Genomic DNA, 14,876 nt, shown 5'->3' with positions numbered 1-14,876 from the left:
CACAGTTTTCAGTAGCGAGGTTCTTGAAGCAGTTCAACTTAAAGATTCGCTAGTAGACGCTGCTGCTGAATACTGCTGAGAAACGCACAGACGCACGTATTCACACGCGCTTAATCTCTCTCTCTCCCTCTCTCTCTTTCGCTCTCTCTCTCTCTAATAACTGCGTTAGCCTGCATATAAATGGCTCAAGCCTCTGTTATTAGCTCTAAAATGACATTTTGGAATGGAAGGTTTGGGATGAGGTGCGTAAAAAATTAGCTAGTTCAACACACTTCAGGACAGAAACATGTAAAATGTCTTGAAACAAATCATCTGAACAATTGATGTGTGATTGTGACTCCAGGCCGTTAAAATTATTAGAGAAATAATGCACTCCCGAAGTGGTTATGTGGCCACGTCGCCGCGCCTATTAATGGAATGGTCTTTCTCAGTTCTCAAACAAATTAAGAACTACATTCGATTTTTATTGACTGAACGCAAGCGCTTATTGCGATAGAAAACACTGTAACGGTTTCCACTGATTAAGAAATATTTTTGTTTGCTTGGGTGGTAATATTAGGCCTATTATATTAATAGGGAAGGGGGGCCCAAAAATTTGTTTTGCCTATGTCACGAAAAGTGGTAAATCTGGCCCTGCTTACTTCCTTCCTTGTTTCCTCCAGCCTGCTCTCTGTTTCCCCTGGTTTCAAGAGGTTGCCCACGGGGACAGGTCAGTGACCTGTGTTCTCTTGCCTATGTGGTTTCTTTCTCTCTTCCACATTTTCAGGCAGTCTAAATAATAGCTGGCAGTGTGCAGCAGGGCTCATCTGCACCCTGGGGCAGTGTTCTGGGATCAGTGAGCCCTCTAGTGGTCGCAGCGCTCATTACACAGAGCCAGACGTGGGATTTCTGCAGTGCAGTCGCCGCGCAAACTCTACTCAGCATCCGGCACGTTATGCTGAGTGGGATTATCATTACAATCACATTCTGCACTCTCAGAGCCCTGCAGATGGGATGGGGCGTGCCGTAGACCACTGACGTGTTATTTCAAAAGGGCGCGGGTATGATGACGGGGGGCTACATAGACGTGGCCGCAGCTGACATCATGCTACATTTGCTTACTCTACCTGCAGAGAGCATCCATCATGCCTGCCTCTGGGGCTGGAGTCTGTCACTTTCTTTTATATTCTCCCTGTCTCCCTCCTGCCGTTTTTTTTAAGCGCCGACAAGGGGAAGCGATTGATGAAGGAGGTCACATTTCAGTCCCCCTTATCTTTTAATAGCCTCTCTTTGTTGTTTTGCTGCACCTGATTGGAATACAATACAGCTGATGTCTTACTTCAAAAACACTCAGCAATCTCCTTATCTGTCCGTCAGCGAACCTCTGGCCCAGAGATCACTGCAGTCTGGACGCTGTTATTTAAATGCATCTGGAGACTTTAAAGAGGGAGAAATAAAGTGGGAAGGATGGGGAGGGATGTGAGAGGGTGTGGCACAACATGTATAAACCTATTCACAGAGCATGAATTCATCATAAGAGGCTTCACACTAAAATCAAATCAGCACAATTAAACCAACCCCTTTATATCAGGTGTGATAATTCACATTTTGACAAAAGCACCATTTTTAATTGTGCAATTCTTTGTTTTCTTTTGTTTGGTGGAAAAACTCTCTGCAGCTAGCACTTGTCAAAAGCCAAATGCAAGTAAAAATATAATTATATGGCAGTAACTTTATTAGGAACTGAAACATCATTTCCTGCAGTACATAAAAAGATAAAGATAAAGAGATAAAAGAAAAAATTTAATTTATATCAAACCATCTACTAAACAAAATTTCTGTCATCACTTTTTCTTAGCTCCTAACTTTTCCTTTAGTTGAAATGTGTTAGGAACCCAGCATAGAGCTTTTGACATTGTTGGTTGCCATATATACTATTATATACTATTCACCACAAATGTGCAAAGAAAAGTTTGTATACCTGACTGCATCATCCATATGCTATTGCATTGTTTTGATTAAAGGCTTGTCGAGGAATTTAAACCAAATGTCAGGACTCATCCTTCCTGTGCAATGAGAGTCTACTAATGTCAGGAAGCACATCATGATTATTTCACCTGGAGTTTTAGCCCACTAAAACCCTCCGGCTGCATCTTCTTTTCTTGGCTCTGTGAGATCACACACATAGGAAATCAAATCCTTTATGCCTTACCAGAAAAACAGAGCCAATGTGAAGAGAGAAGTCGAGGCTGAATATGTTTGTAGCCTGGCATAGTCTAATTCCCATGGCGGCTGTTAAACAATGAGAGGCCGGGCGTAACTCAAGCTGCATCTGCTCTGCTGTGAAGTATATTGGAGGCCTCAGATCAGCTGAAAGCACAGCTCCTTTTATTTGGGGCATTAAAGTCAAATTTGAAGAACTTTAGTGTACTATGCTGTATAAAGCCAACTATGAATTGGTACTTGAATGGAATTTTATGATTAAACTTCTAAGGATTTTTTGCAGCTGTTGGCACTGAATAAAACATTTCTCTCTCTCTTCTCTCCCTCTATCTAGTACACTTCCCCTCCTTCTTTCTTCCCTGCTGTTTTCTTTGGTTTGGGGTTTTTGTAGCTCTGTTGTGGTCTGTGTTATTGTGTGAGCCGAGACATGCACTGTGACTGACTCAGTATGCAAATAGACATTAGTAGATTATTCTTTGCCGTCAGGATTGAGGGGACTGTTTGAGAATTCTCACAGTTCCTTAGTAAGTTGCATTGATCCACTTTATGTAACATGATGATATCTTCTGTTCACTTTAGGTCTCAAAAGTAAATGGACTCACAAGGGCATCATCAGTCGGCAAGCATACGGCCGGTGCCAAAAAGTCGAAAGACTTCCATTTGCCGTCCAAAACTGTGAAGTACACAGCCACCGTGACCAAGGGCCACGTCACCTACACCAAAGCAAAACGAGAACTGGTTAAGAAAGCCAAACTCAACCACAGCAAGCACCCTGCTTCTGCTGGCCTTCATGCTTACAGCAACAACCACCACCATCATTCTCATCATCCAACCAGCAACGGCCGTGGCCGGCCCCAGCTCTCTCACTCAGGAAAAGCCCAAAGTATCAATGCAAAAACCCGCAAACAGGTGCTATTATCGAATAGGGTGCATAAGATGACTAATGGGGGCCGGCCTAATGGCAGGCTTAATGGACGCCACAGTGCCAGGGAAGAGGAAGAAGATGGCCGGCAAGTGCGGCAGGGACTGCGGAACTCTAAACGCAGAAGTGATGCCATTACGATCCTTGGAGCTGGAACTGAGAGTGACAAGGTTAAGACTAAGCTGCCTGTTTCTGAGGTTAAGAAAGCTAAACTGCAGACTAGCCCACTGGAAACTCGCAGCAAGAAGGCCCTGGGTCAGTTCAAGCCCCCTAACGCCTTCACTATTGCACATAGTATCACTGAAATGGCCGCCTCCCCTACTCAGAAAATGGGTCCTGCCCCTCCTCCATCTCCCCCTGCTGCTCCCGCCTCCCCAACCATGCCCCAGAATCCCGCTACCCCTGAGCCAGCACGTCAGCGGCCCAAACGCGCCTCTGCTGGCAAACTGATGTTCATCAGACAAGCACAGCAGAGGGTCCAAACTAACCCGGCCCTCAACCGGACCACATCCACTACCTCAGCCAGCAAATCCTTCAAACCAGCAGAGCCCACACACATGCCTCCACCACGGCCGGACAGAGACAGGGAGAGGAGAAGGGCAGGGTGGGCGGCCTTGGGGGAGGTGCCCATTTTCAAGCCCAGCTCCAGGGAGTTTCAGGACCCTTTGTTGTACCTTGACTCAGTTCGGGAACGGGCAGATTCGTCTGGACTGTGCAGAGTGTTGCCTCCTCCTGACTGGAGGCCAGAGTGCAAACTCAATGATGACATGCGTTTTGTGACACAGGTTCAGCGCATCCACAAGCTGGGTCGGCGCTGGGGCCCCAATGTTCAGAAACTGGCCTGCATTAAGAAGCACCTCAAATCTCAGGGCATCTCAATGGACGAGCCACCTCTTATAGGTGAGTACACTAAGAACTTTATGATTACAACTGCTTTTGTTAGTATAGGGCAGAATTCCTTAAATCTACAGGTCCACTGTTTTAGCGCAAACTTTCCTACCTGCAATTTTCTAATAACTCTGAAGACCTTATTTAGCTTGCTCCAGTATTTTTGTTTGGGATTGGAATTAAGCTCTGCAGGGCTGTCACCGTCCAGGGTTGGATTTGAGGAACCCTGTTATAGGGGCTAGGTCAACTCTGCTTCTGGAGGGGTCAATGCGCTGCAGATTTTAGCTCCAACTCTAATCAAACCTACCTGAACAATCTAAACAAGATAACTTCTCAGGATAAATTTTATACAGGTGTGGGCTTCATATGTTTGCAAACAGTGGCCCTTCAGGAGCGCCATTGCCCATTTCTGCGCTTCAGTTACGATTGCAGCAATTACTATAGCTCTGTTGCCCTGTGCATGTGTAAATATAATTGCATATCAGCCTGTCAACATTTTTCTTAAGTGAATAAAGGGGTGAGAGACAATTTGTATGTAAACCGACCAGTGAATAGCCTCATGGTCCATTCTTAACATATGTTGTTAAGTCTCTTGTCTGCCAGGAGTTGGGGAACCATATGTCGAACCAATCACCCATTTCTTCAGAAATTGTCGAGCACAGTTACAAGTTTACGAGGTTTTAAAGCAGCCCTGCACCATTGCTTTACTTCAGAATCCTGTGTGCTGTTTGAGGGTCCAGTCAGAATATATGGTTGAAATAAATGTTTATTGAGCCTGTTGGAATGCCGCCGGTATGCTGCAATAATTCCTACGAGAGTTTTAAACTCTTGGTCATTGACCTTTGTTGGTGCTCACTCTCCCTCAGTTCCTTAGCTCACTTTCTCCAGTCGTTATGGTTTGTTGTGTTTCAAAAGACAAATAAAGATGCCACACCATTTCTCTGCTAGCATGTTTAGAGAATTAATGAGCTGTGAAATGTAATGAATTGTAATTCTGGAGCTGTCAATACTCATTTGGCAGCAGATGGTGCAGTGTGTCCTAGTTGCAGTGGTTTAGTTGAGTTATGTTTGGAAATGATACATTAACTTTCAATATACTTTCCTAATGTACAGTGCATTAAACATTCACAATAATCTCTTCCCTCTCATTGTCGCCCCTTCAGGTGGCTGTGAAGTAGATCTGGCTCGTTTTTCTGAGCTGGTCTGCGACATGGGTGGAATGCAGCAGGTGATGGACCTGAAAAAATGGAGCCGGTTGGCCGACCTGCTTCGCATTCCCAAATCAGCACAGGACCGTCTGGCCAAGCTCCAGGAGGCCTACCTCCAGTACCTGCTCTCTTATGACCTGCTCTCTCCCGAGGAGCACCGGCAACTGGAGCAGGAGGTGCTGGCAGAAAAGGAAGCTCTTGAATGCAAGCGGGGACCCCTGGAGGGCCACTCGGATATCGGCCAGCGGACTCTGGCTCTTCCCCGTTACGAACCCAAGAATGGGCTCACCGGCCTCAACCACCGCAATGGCTTCCGCAATCACAACAAAGAGCCAGATAACCAGCGGCAGGCTGGCCGCCGCAGACTGTTTGCTCGGGAAAAGAAAGGGGAAAAAGTGGACATTGATGAGGCAGTTGAGGAGGCAGTAGATGAAGGTGTTCTCAGTGACCAGCACAAATGTATATACAAGGTAAGGGATGTGATAGACGCACCTACTGCTTTGATAATGGCAGTCATAAAGCTTATCAGCAAGTTAACGTTATTGTGTTTCCTTTCGGATTTGTCAGTTTTATGTGTCAAACTTCTTTTATTCACTATATTCACTCAGACTGGCAGATGTGCCATTTCCTCAGGTAGTGAAGTGTTTAGAGAGAGCATAGAGGGCTCACCGCTGAGCTGCCAGAGAATGTGCCAGAATTTCAAGCGTGATGACAATGTTTGCCTGTACACTGAACACAGAGCCACACTGCTGGGAAAGAAAGGAGGAAGGCTTAATACGTGATGTGTTTTGGGTTTTAATGCTGCCAAGGTTGGCTCTACAGTGGTTGATGGTTGTGTCTCTATGCTGTACTCTGCATCACAGATCTGAGTTTCATTTCAGAGCTACGACCTGCTAAGCTGCCAGAATGAGTGTCTATTTTGTTCCTCAGACAGATTTAAAGGTTCAAAACACCATAGATCTATTACAAACTCTAGTGAGCTGCCTGCCTAGGCAATATTTTAGACATCATAGGCGTGCTTCCGACTTGAAGCTAAATTATAGTGCTTTGAGATCCCATTTTGGCTAAAATTAGTCTCAGCAGTGTATGCACGTTTTTTTCTTCTGTGCATTTATCTGCAGAGACTTTTCATTTTACACATTTTGTTTTAAAACAGCATTTATGTATGCAATGCATTTGTGTTTATTAGAATGTCAGTTTATTAGCTTAGCATGCTAGCATGAGGCTGTTTTAGAATCAGCTGTGAAATTAAATAACTTGTGTGTTTGTGTGTGTGGGTGTGTGTGGGTGTGTGTGTGTGTGTGTGGTTCAGGTGAAGAGCACTTTTCGCACAACCTGTCTGCTGCCCATAAAAAGTGTTTAAATTCAGTCACTTGTGAAGTTTAATTTTGGTTAGCATGCTGCAGTTGAACATAGATTACCAATATAAAAAGTGAAGCAGAAAAATGGGTCAGAGTTTGTGTGGCTCTTGTGTTTGAAAGAGGACCAGTGGTAAAGAGGACTGTGACTGTGGGTGGGTGGGTATCGGTGAGAATGGCTGTTGTGTGAGAGGGTTTGTTCCCAGGCCCTCAGCTCCTGGTGTATGTGAGGCTGAGTTCTTAGCTATAGTCTATGTAAGCTGACTCCGTCTGCCTCACCAGCCCTATAAAAATACCCTGCTGACTCTTATAGCACCCCGTCTGTCTGTCTGTGTGTTGTTGTCTGAGGTAACACTCTCTGCTGGGCGGTACGGTGAGAGTGGGCCTCTTCACAGAATGGTGCCTGCATATAGGTCACAGCTCAGCTCCTCTCTCTCACACACACACACACACACACACACACAGACACTGCACTTTGTTCATCTCCAGTGAGGTACCTGGCAATTGTCTCTGTCTATAGTTATCAGTGCTGTCATGTGGTTGAAGAGTGAGCATTTTTCAAGTTGTGCTGTGGCACTTCAAAATAATTTGTGATGGACAACTTGTGAAACAATGAATGGGTAAAACTGCAACACTTCTCTTGATAGTTATTCATAAGATGGAAAGGAAGTATTGCCATTAAAATAAAAGAAGACAAAAAGCAAGTCTATCACCTCGACCAACTCATAAAAAAAACAAGTTTTAGCCTTAATTTAAGCAGAAGAAGCCACATTTATGGTAGCATAAGATGGAACTTAATGGTAATTTGACAGATGTTATGTTATCGTAAGCTTGTTTTTGAGAGCTGCCTGCAGCTGTTTCCAAGATGGCTGCCAAACAAACAAACAGCTTATGCCACTGATTATTTTGCCATTTTTCTTACTGTTTATTGTTTTTTCCAGGGGAGATCGGTATCTTTGACCACCTTTTACAGAATAGCAAGAAATACTATGCTGATGTGCTTCAACAAAGAACCTGGGGCTGCTGAAGTTGAGGTACACACAAACCACTTCCTGTATTTTAACCATTCGCCAGATGTAAATGTGTACAGTGTAATATGTTACTACATTATTGGTGTAAAATGTCGACCCTAGTGACTAGCATTTCTGAAGTATAATAATAGCTGCTCTATGACAAATTGTCTTTAAATAGCATGTACTTTCTGTGTTGCATATTTTATAAGCATATCCCGTGACAGTTGTATCCTTGTATCCTGTCATATTTTCTTATTTCATGCCTTTTCTTTTCATCTTCATCTGTCCTGCTTTTCTTTATATAGCAAGATTATTGGCGGATAGTGGAGCAGAGGGACTGCCATGTAGCAGTGCATTATGGGAAAGTGGACACAAACACACATGGAAGCGGCTTCCCTGTGGGCAAGTCCGAACCCTTCTCCAAGTAAGAGCTACTTTCATTTGAGATGAATTAAAGGCATGATGGGAGGATGTATTACCGTTTATAAATATGATGCTACTATAAGCTCTCTTTTTCTCTCTGTCGCTGCAGGCATGGATGGAACCTCAATGTCCTTCCCAATAACTCTGGATCCATTCTGCGCCATCTTGGTGCTGTGCCTGGTGAGTCCACTACTGTTGTCAGTAGCAGGAAGTACACTTCTCTCCACATCATGTAAAGCTCCTCCGCTGAATAAGTCATCACCCTCTCTCTGTCTCTCTTTCTCTTTCTCTCTCACAGGGGTGACTGTTCCCTGGCTGAACATCGGCATGGTCTTTTCTACCTCATGCTGGTCACAAGACCAAAACCGCTATATATATATATTATTTCATGATAATGTAAATATTGCTCATGTTGCATTGCATTGCTCATGTTACTGTTTTACATAATAAAACAGATATATTTCATATTGTATAATTGATTATATGATATTTCAATAATAAAAAATATTTTTTACCATTAACCATTTTTACATTTTTTTTTAATAATTATCAAAGGTCCAAAAACGTAACAAATGATGATTCTTTTCTTTAACTAAACGTTGTAAAATGTACAAATAGTTTGTTCCTTTGTATAGAATCGCGTTTTGTTCAGTGAATCTTGTTCATTATTATTTATTTTTAGATACATTCAGTGTAATTTTAGTATTATTTAAAAAATATTCTGAATGTGTTTTTATTTTTCTGTTTTCAGTTTTCATTTTCATTTTAAAGTTTAAGCAATTTGGTTGTGTTTTTGTCATTTTTATCAGTTTTAGTAATTTTAGTACTTCATCTTAAACTTACTTATTTCAATTAGTTGCCAAGGCAAAACTTCAAATTTTGAAGTTTTATTTTATTTTATTGTTTTGGCAACTTTATTTTGATTACCAAAATAATTTTTAATAGTTTGTTAACAGTAACACTGTTGACTAAATGTCATTTCAGTGTAAAATTGTACATTTTGCTAATGTAACTCAGCTGTGTTGTAAAGATCAGCTCCTCTAGTGGGCGCAGTATTCCATAAAACACGCAGTCACTTACACTGTGCATTCCATTCACGCCAGCGTCAGCTGTTTGTTCTATGTTTTTTTTTATGTGCATGACTCATAATAAAGCCAAGGCCTGTTTCCATGGCAACAAAGCTGGTTTAGGACAGCGCTGTTGTCTTATGTCAACCAAACAATGACACTGACAGGAAGTTTTGCCCGTCCCGTTACAGGTATTCTATTCCTGCTGAGGAAAAGACTAAGCTTGATAAAGTGGTGCACACACTGCTACAAGCCAACGGCACGCCGGGACTGGAAATGCTGGAGAAGAACATTATGGTAAGATATTGTAAATAAAAATAGTATGACCTTTTTGTGGAGTTGTATTTCATTGCATACACAGAACATAAACATGCATGTCTCTGCTTTTCTCCAGATTTCTCCAGAGGTGCTTTGTCGTGAGGGGATCAAGGTCCACCGCACGGTCCAGCAGAGCGGGCAGTTTGTGGTGGTGTTCCCCGGTGCATTCGTGTCCAGGGTGTGCTGTGGCTACAGTGTGTCTGAAACTGTGCACTTTGCCACGCCACAGTGGATGAACCTGGGCTACGAGGCTGCTAAGGTGAGTCTTTCACATTTCCACATCCGCCTGTTGGACCTATAGACATTTAGTAGGAGATGTTTAGAAGACGCTCCACATGTTTGCTCTTCTTTTGCAGGACCTGAAATGCAGGCACATAGCAAAACCCTTCTCTATGGAGAAGCTACTCTACCAGATCGCCACAGCCGAGGCCAAACGAGAAAACCGACTTGTGCTCAGTACAATCTCTTCTCTTCTCAAAGATCTCAGGTGAGCACTGGAAACCCACCCAATGATTAAATTCTCAGACACCACTGCTTTGGTTTTGGGGGCCCAATATCCTCATCTTTGATGACTATTTTGACTCTTTAGGATTTTTTTTCTTTTACAAAGCATTACTGCTGCCCAGAATTGAATTAACAACTGTTCCAAAAAAATTATTATCTGGACCTGGGAAGGAAATCTAGAAACCGGACCTCTTGGTCCTCTAACTGGAATTGAATACCCCTGTCCTACAGGAACATAGAGATGAAACAAAGGCAGGATCTGTATGAAGCAGGGCTGCTCTCCTCCGCACGCTACTGCACTCACGACAACAACCAATCACCCGCTGACACCAGGAAGAAACCGCGCAAGTGGCTGGCGCTGGAGTCATCCGAGAGACGCTGCCAAACGTGCCAGCACCTCTGCTACCTATCTATGGTGAGATTCAGCTCAGATTATACTGTACTGTAGATCTCAATATAGTATATACTTTACCAACAAAGTAAGGCTCTGTCCTAGTTGGAATGCTTATCCTGCGCTCTGAATGTATATACTTCTCTGGGGGTGGAAGTAAATACTATTAGATGTATAATAACTGGGACCTACAAGTGCATTTATACTTTTGGCTTGATAACACACAGATGTCATTTTCACTTATAATCTTAGGATACTTTATTATATCACTTTTACATTCATATTAGTCCAACTCCCATATTAGCCCAAAAAGCATTTTTGAAAAATCTACCAGAAAAAAAAAAGTATGTCGTCCGGGCGCATTTGACACACTATTCTCAACATGCTGTCGGATGCACCAATTCATTTCACTATTTAGGATGAATAGTATGCTTACTGGGACAGACACAGTGTGTAAAATCTATAGTGTACTTTAGAGGTCAGTACAGGCTATAATATACTAACATTAATATTATAATACTTTGTATGGTCTATAACAGCTGTTCTCAACCAGGAGGCCTCAGCACTCTTTGAAGATGGCTTTAAAGTTATTTAAAACAAGACAAACCAAGCTTTAAAGTAAACGAAAACATCTAAAATACAATATATAGTTGAATCTGAATTTCATATTTAAATTTGTTCCCTTAACAATTGTCATTTTTATTTAAGAACCAGGGTTCTCACATTATACAGGGAATGAGGGAATTTTAAAAGTGTGATTTCAAGTCCGGGAAAAGTCAAGTAAATAAAATCTTGAAAAGCCATTGACATTTTATAACGAATATACATTTTACATACAGTTACACAGTGTGTCAAGCTTGAAATATTTTATGCGGTAGAAATTGAAGTAGAAGTCATGTAAATTCGTATTAAAATATATATATATAAACTTCTATTTTTTTCTATTTCTATATATATTAACTTCTAATTTTATTGAAATATTTTAATATATTGTAATTTTTTTTTTAAAAAGTAAATGATCCATACAATACTGCACTATACTACAAATCACAATAACGCCTACAGTATATGTATTAACTTTTTTAATCTATACTACAGTGTTATTTAATGTCCTTTTTTCTTAGTAAAACACTGATTTTCATAGTAGTTTTGTCAGTGTGCGTTTGTCAGTGTGTGTCTTTTATTGTCACTGTGTTCTACACAGTTCCAGATTTGGGTCACAGCTGTAATTTGCCTCCAGTGCTGATAATTCACATTCAGTCATCACTGAAACAAGAATTACAGAGCGTTGAAAATGATTTTAATTGAGCTAATGGTTGTTGTTAATGCTGCAGGTAGTGCAGGAGAATGAAAATGTGGTGTTCTGTCTGGAGTGTGCGCTGCACCACGTGGAGAAACACAAAAGCAGCCGCGGCCTCAAGATGATGTACCGCTATGATGAGGTAAGACCCTGGCTGAACATCGGCATGGTCTTTTCTACCTCATGCTGGTCACAAGACCAAAACCGCCTTCCATACATTGATTACTTACACACTGGTGCTGATTGCATTTGGTGAGTTTTTGTTCCCAGGTACTGTCAAGAAATGAATTTAGAAATTAATTAAAATAATTGAATTGAACATGTGTCCCATAAACCAGCATTGGGGTGTTAGATGATGAATGTAACAACATAAGATAAATTCAAAAGTAAGTATTGATTGATTGATTGATTGAAAATAAAAAGTACTAATAAAAAGCCGCGGCCTCAAGATGATGTACCGCTATGATGAGGTAAGACACATGATCAGAAACATGCCTGAAGGGGGAGCTGTTGAGACGCTTCTGCTTAAAGGACCCTCCGGGGTTCATCAACCCTCCTAAATGGACTTTTGCTGTCCCTTCATAAAATATTGCGCTCTGGCAGAGTGATAAATGTTTGGGAAACATATGTCCACATGCAAATGAGTTTATGTGGATTCAGTGTTGTTTTACAGTTTTTGTCATTTGCTTTTGTTCAATTCTCAAATGAAAAGATTTCTATTTCAAATAAATGCTGTCCTTGTGAACTTTCAGTTTATCCAAGAATCCTAAAAAACGTGTCACAGTTTCCACAAAAATGTTAAGTAGCAAAAACATTGATAATAAAAAAAATAATTAATTGAGCACCATTAATAATCAATAAAATTAAACACCGAATCAGCATATTTGAATGATTTCTGAAGGATCATGTGACACTGAAGACTGGAGTCATGATGCTGAAAATTCAGCTTTGATCACAGGAATAAATTACATTTTAAAAATATATTCAAATAGAAAACAGTTATGTGGAATAATATTTCACAATATTACTGTTTGTACTGCATTTTTAATCAAATAAATGCAGTCTTTGTGTGCATAAGAGACTTCTTTCAAAAACATTGTTTCAAACTTAGTGTAAGTAGACAATAAAGTAGAACAAAAATGTTTTTTTTTTAATATATATATAAATATTTCCAGTGTTAACTGAAACTGAACATTTTTATCAGTACATCTCACACAATGAGAAAAAAAAGGATTATTTTACTGACAAAATAACTGGGTTTTGAAACATAAATGAATTGTTTTGGGTTACTACTTTTGACAATTGCATTCACAGTTTGAATTCTGAGACTCTTTCAAAAAATGAGCCAAAGGGATTGACAAGAACTGCAGTACCAAAGTATGTCATGTCACCTTTTTCACAATGGTCTCTCCCTGTCTTTGTCTCTGTTTGGTCCTTCAGGAGCAGATCAACAGTTTGGTGAATCAGGTGTGTGGTAAAGCCCTGGTGAGAAGCACGGCTGACGGCTGTAATGGCTCCAGCCCCACCAAACCGCCCGCCAAGCGCGGCCCCCGCAAGAGATCCACCGTGGAGCTGTCCCTGACCCACCTGCCGACCCACCTGTCCAAAAGTGCCGCCGCCGCTGCTGTCTCGTGAGAAACGCCGCCCGGCCGCCTACGTCAGCCAATCGATTTCCTCTCCCTCTCTTCATATAATTTGTGTCTTTTATCACCCACATAGCAGGGCAGAGTTTCCTATGTTGAAAGGAGGCTGCCTTTTTTGCACTAGCGCACTAGTTTTATTCACCAGATGTTTGATAGCATTAAGAGACATGGTCCCAGGTGTGCATATCACTGACAGGTGTGAGTATGATGTCATCCTTTCTGCCTGAACCCTCTTCCTCCTCGTCTTCGGCCCCCTTGACTGCACACACATGCTCCTCCTGAACTGTGAGCCTTGGGACAAATGGGTGCTTCTCTCCTGGTTTTTCCAGGCCCCTTTCCTTTGAATGTTGGTGCTCGATGGAGCTGCCCGAGAACGTTTTGTTCTATTTGGTTTATGTTCATTGTTTCATTTGGGGTTTGTTTTGCTGTTTGCTTTGCTTTTTGTTTTGTTTTGGTGTTTGTTTTGTTTATTGTTTCATTTTGTTTTTGTTTTGGTGTTTGCTTTGTTTTTTTGTTTTGTTTTTTTGTTAATTGTTTCATTTTGGTTTTGTTTTGTTGTTTGCTTTTTTTTGTTTAGTTTTTTTTTTTTGCTTTTTGTTTGTTTCATTTTGTTTGGGTGTTTGCTTTGTTTTTTGTTGCATTTTGTTTTGTTTTGGTTTTGTTGTGTTTTTGTGTGTGTGTGTTTTAGTTTGTTTTGTTTCATTTTGTTTTATGACATCGAGGAAGTACTGTTTGTTTTTATTTCGACTGGTTTTAATTTCACACTTTCCTCTGTGGATTTGGGGAACGTTGGTTTCTCTGGCAGCGAGTCAGGCTGTACTTGAGGAAGTGGGTGTTAGGGATTGAATGAGTGGGTCCCATCCCGGCAGTGAGAGGGGTTCCTCCCACGCTGACGCTTACGAGCGATAACTGTGCCTGATGTTTAGCGGGGAGATCTGTCTTTATTTTGGTGCGGTTTTTTTTTTTTTTTTTTTTTTTTTTTTTTCTGTATATCAATACAAAAAAAGGTAATAAAAAGAAGTGCTGTTCGCTAGACTTCTTATCCCACAGGATGGAAGAAGCCAGAGGCTTTTTCTGCTTCTAGATGTGCAATCGTGTCAACATTCCATTCTTCCAGACTTATTGATTCATCTGTAACAGTTAACATTAATTATTATATTATATTATTGTAATTATTATATTTTGTGTTTTTGACTTTTTATTTTCTCTTTTGTTCTGATGTGCTATGTTAAGTTAGAGCCACTATTCAGAGGGTGTAAAATGTGAAATACAAGTCCATTTTTTTCTTTATTGTTATTATTGTTTTATTTTGTTCTGTCTTTTCCTTTTTGCAGAAGTATCATTGTTTTAAAGAAACTTAAGAAAATCACCTTTTTGTACATAATCTTGTAAATGTCTTTAATACTTGAGCCTTTGTTGGAGTGACAGAAGGAAAGGACAGATAGATGGATGATGTCAGATGAAGAAAAGCCTTACATTTCAGTTTCTTCAGCTGTGGGAGTTTGATGCGTTCAGGGTTGCTCTGGTAATGTGTATCAATTTTAAGTGCTGCTTACATCACTGAGGACTAAGATACGGAGTGCGATTTCCCCCTAGTTTTGTTTTTTAGGTTTAATTTTTTAAAGAAAAGGGAAAAAAA

The 14,876-nt window shown here is 41.0% G+C and overlaps 1 protein-coding gene across 1 annotated transcript in view; it reads left to right on the top strand.

Annotated features, from left to right (window-relative positions):
• The window catches only part of LOC107702394 (protein Jumonji-like), a 118,348-nt gene extending 104,686 nt beyond the window's left edge, over window positions 1-13,662 (top strand). The window contains exons 7-18 of the mRNA XM_016504711.1: window positions 2,782-4,024; window positions 5,176-5,690; window positions 7,520-7,612; window positions 7,897-8,015; window positions 8,124-8,194; window positions 8,313-8,444; window positions 9,272-9,378; window positions 9,476-9,658; window positions 9,756-9,886; window positions 10,135-10,318; window positions 11,629-11,736; window positions 13,035-13,662. Of these exons, the coding sequence (XP_016360197.1) occupies window positions 2,782-4,024; window positions 5,176-5,690; window positions 7,520-7,612; window positions 7,897-8,015; window positions 8,124-8,194; window positions 8,313-8,444; window positions 9,272-9,378; window positions 9,476-9,658; window positions 9,756-9,886; window positions 10,135-10,318; window positions 11,629-11,736; window positions 13,035-13,229 (3,081 nt within the window). The 3' untranslated portion in view covers window positions 13,230-13,662. The remainder of the gene's footprint in view (window positions 1-2,781; window positions 4,025-5,175; window positions 5,691-7,519; window positions 7,613-7,896; window positions 8,016-8,123; window positions 8,195-8,312; window positions 8,445-9,271; window positions 9,379-9,475; window positions 9,659-9,755; window positions 9,887-10,134; window positions 10,319-11,628; window positions 11,737-13,034) is intronic.
• Window positions 13,663-14,876: the final 1,214 nt, after the last annotated feature.

Source organism: Sinocyclocheilus anshuiensis, unplaced genomic scaffold, assembly GCF_001515605.1.
Source record: "Sinocyclocheilus anshuiensis isolate Anshui unplaced genomic scaffold, SAMN03320099.WGS_v1.1 scaffold1142, whole genome shotgun sequence".
NCBI lineage: Eukaryota > Metazoa > Chordata > Actinopteri > Cypriniformes > Cyprinidae > Sinocyclocheilus > Sinocyclocheilus anshuiensis.
This window is presented reverse-complemented; position numbering and strand designations above follow the sequence as displayed.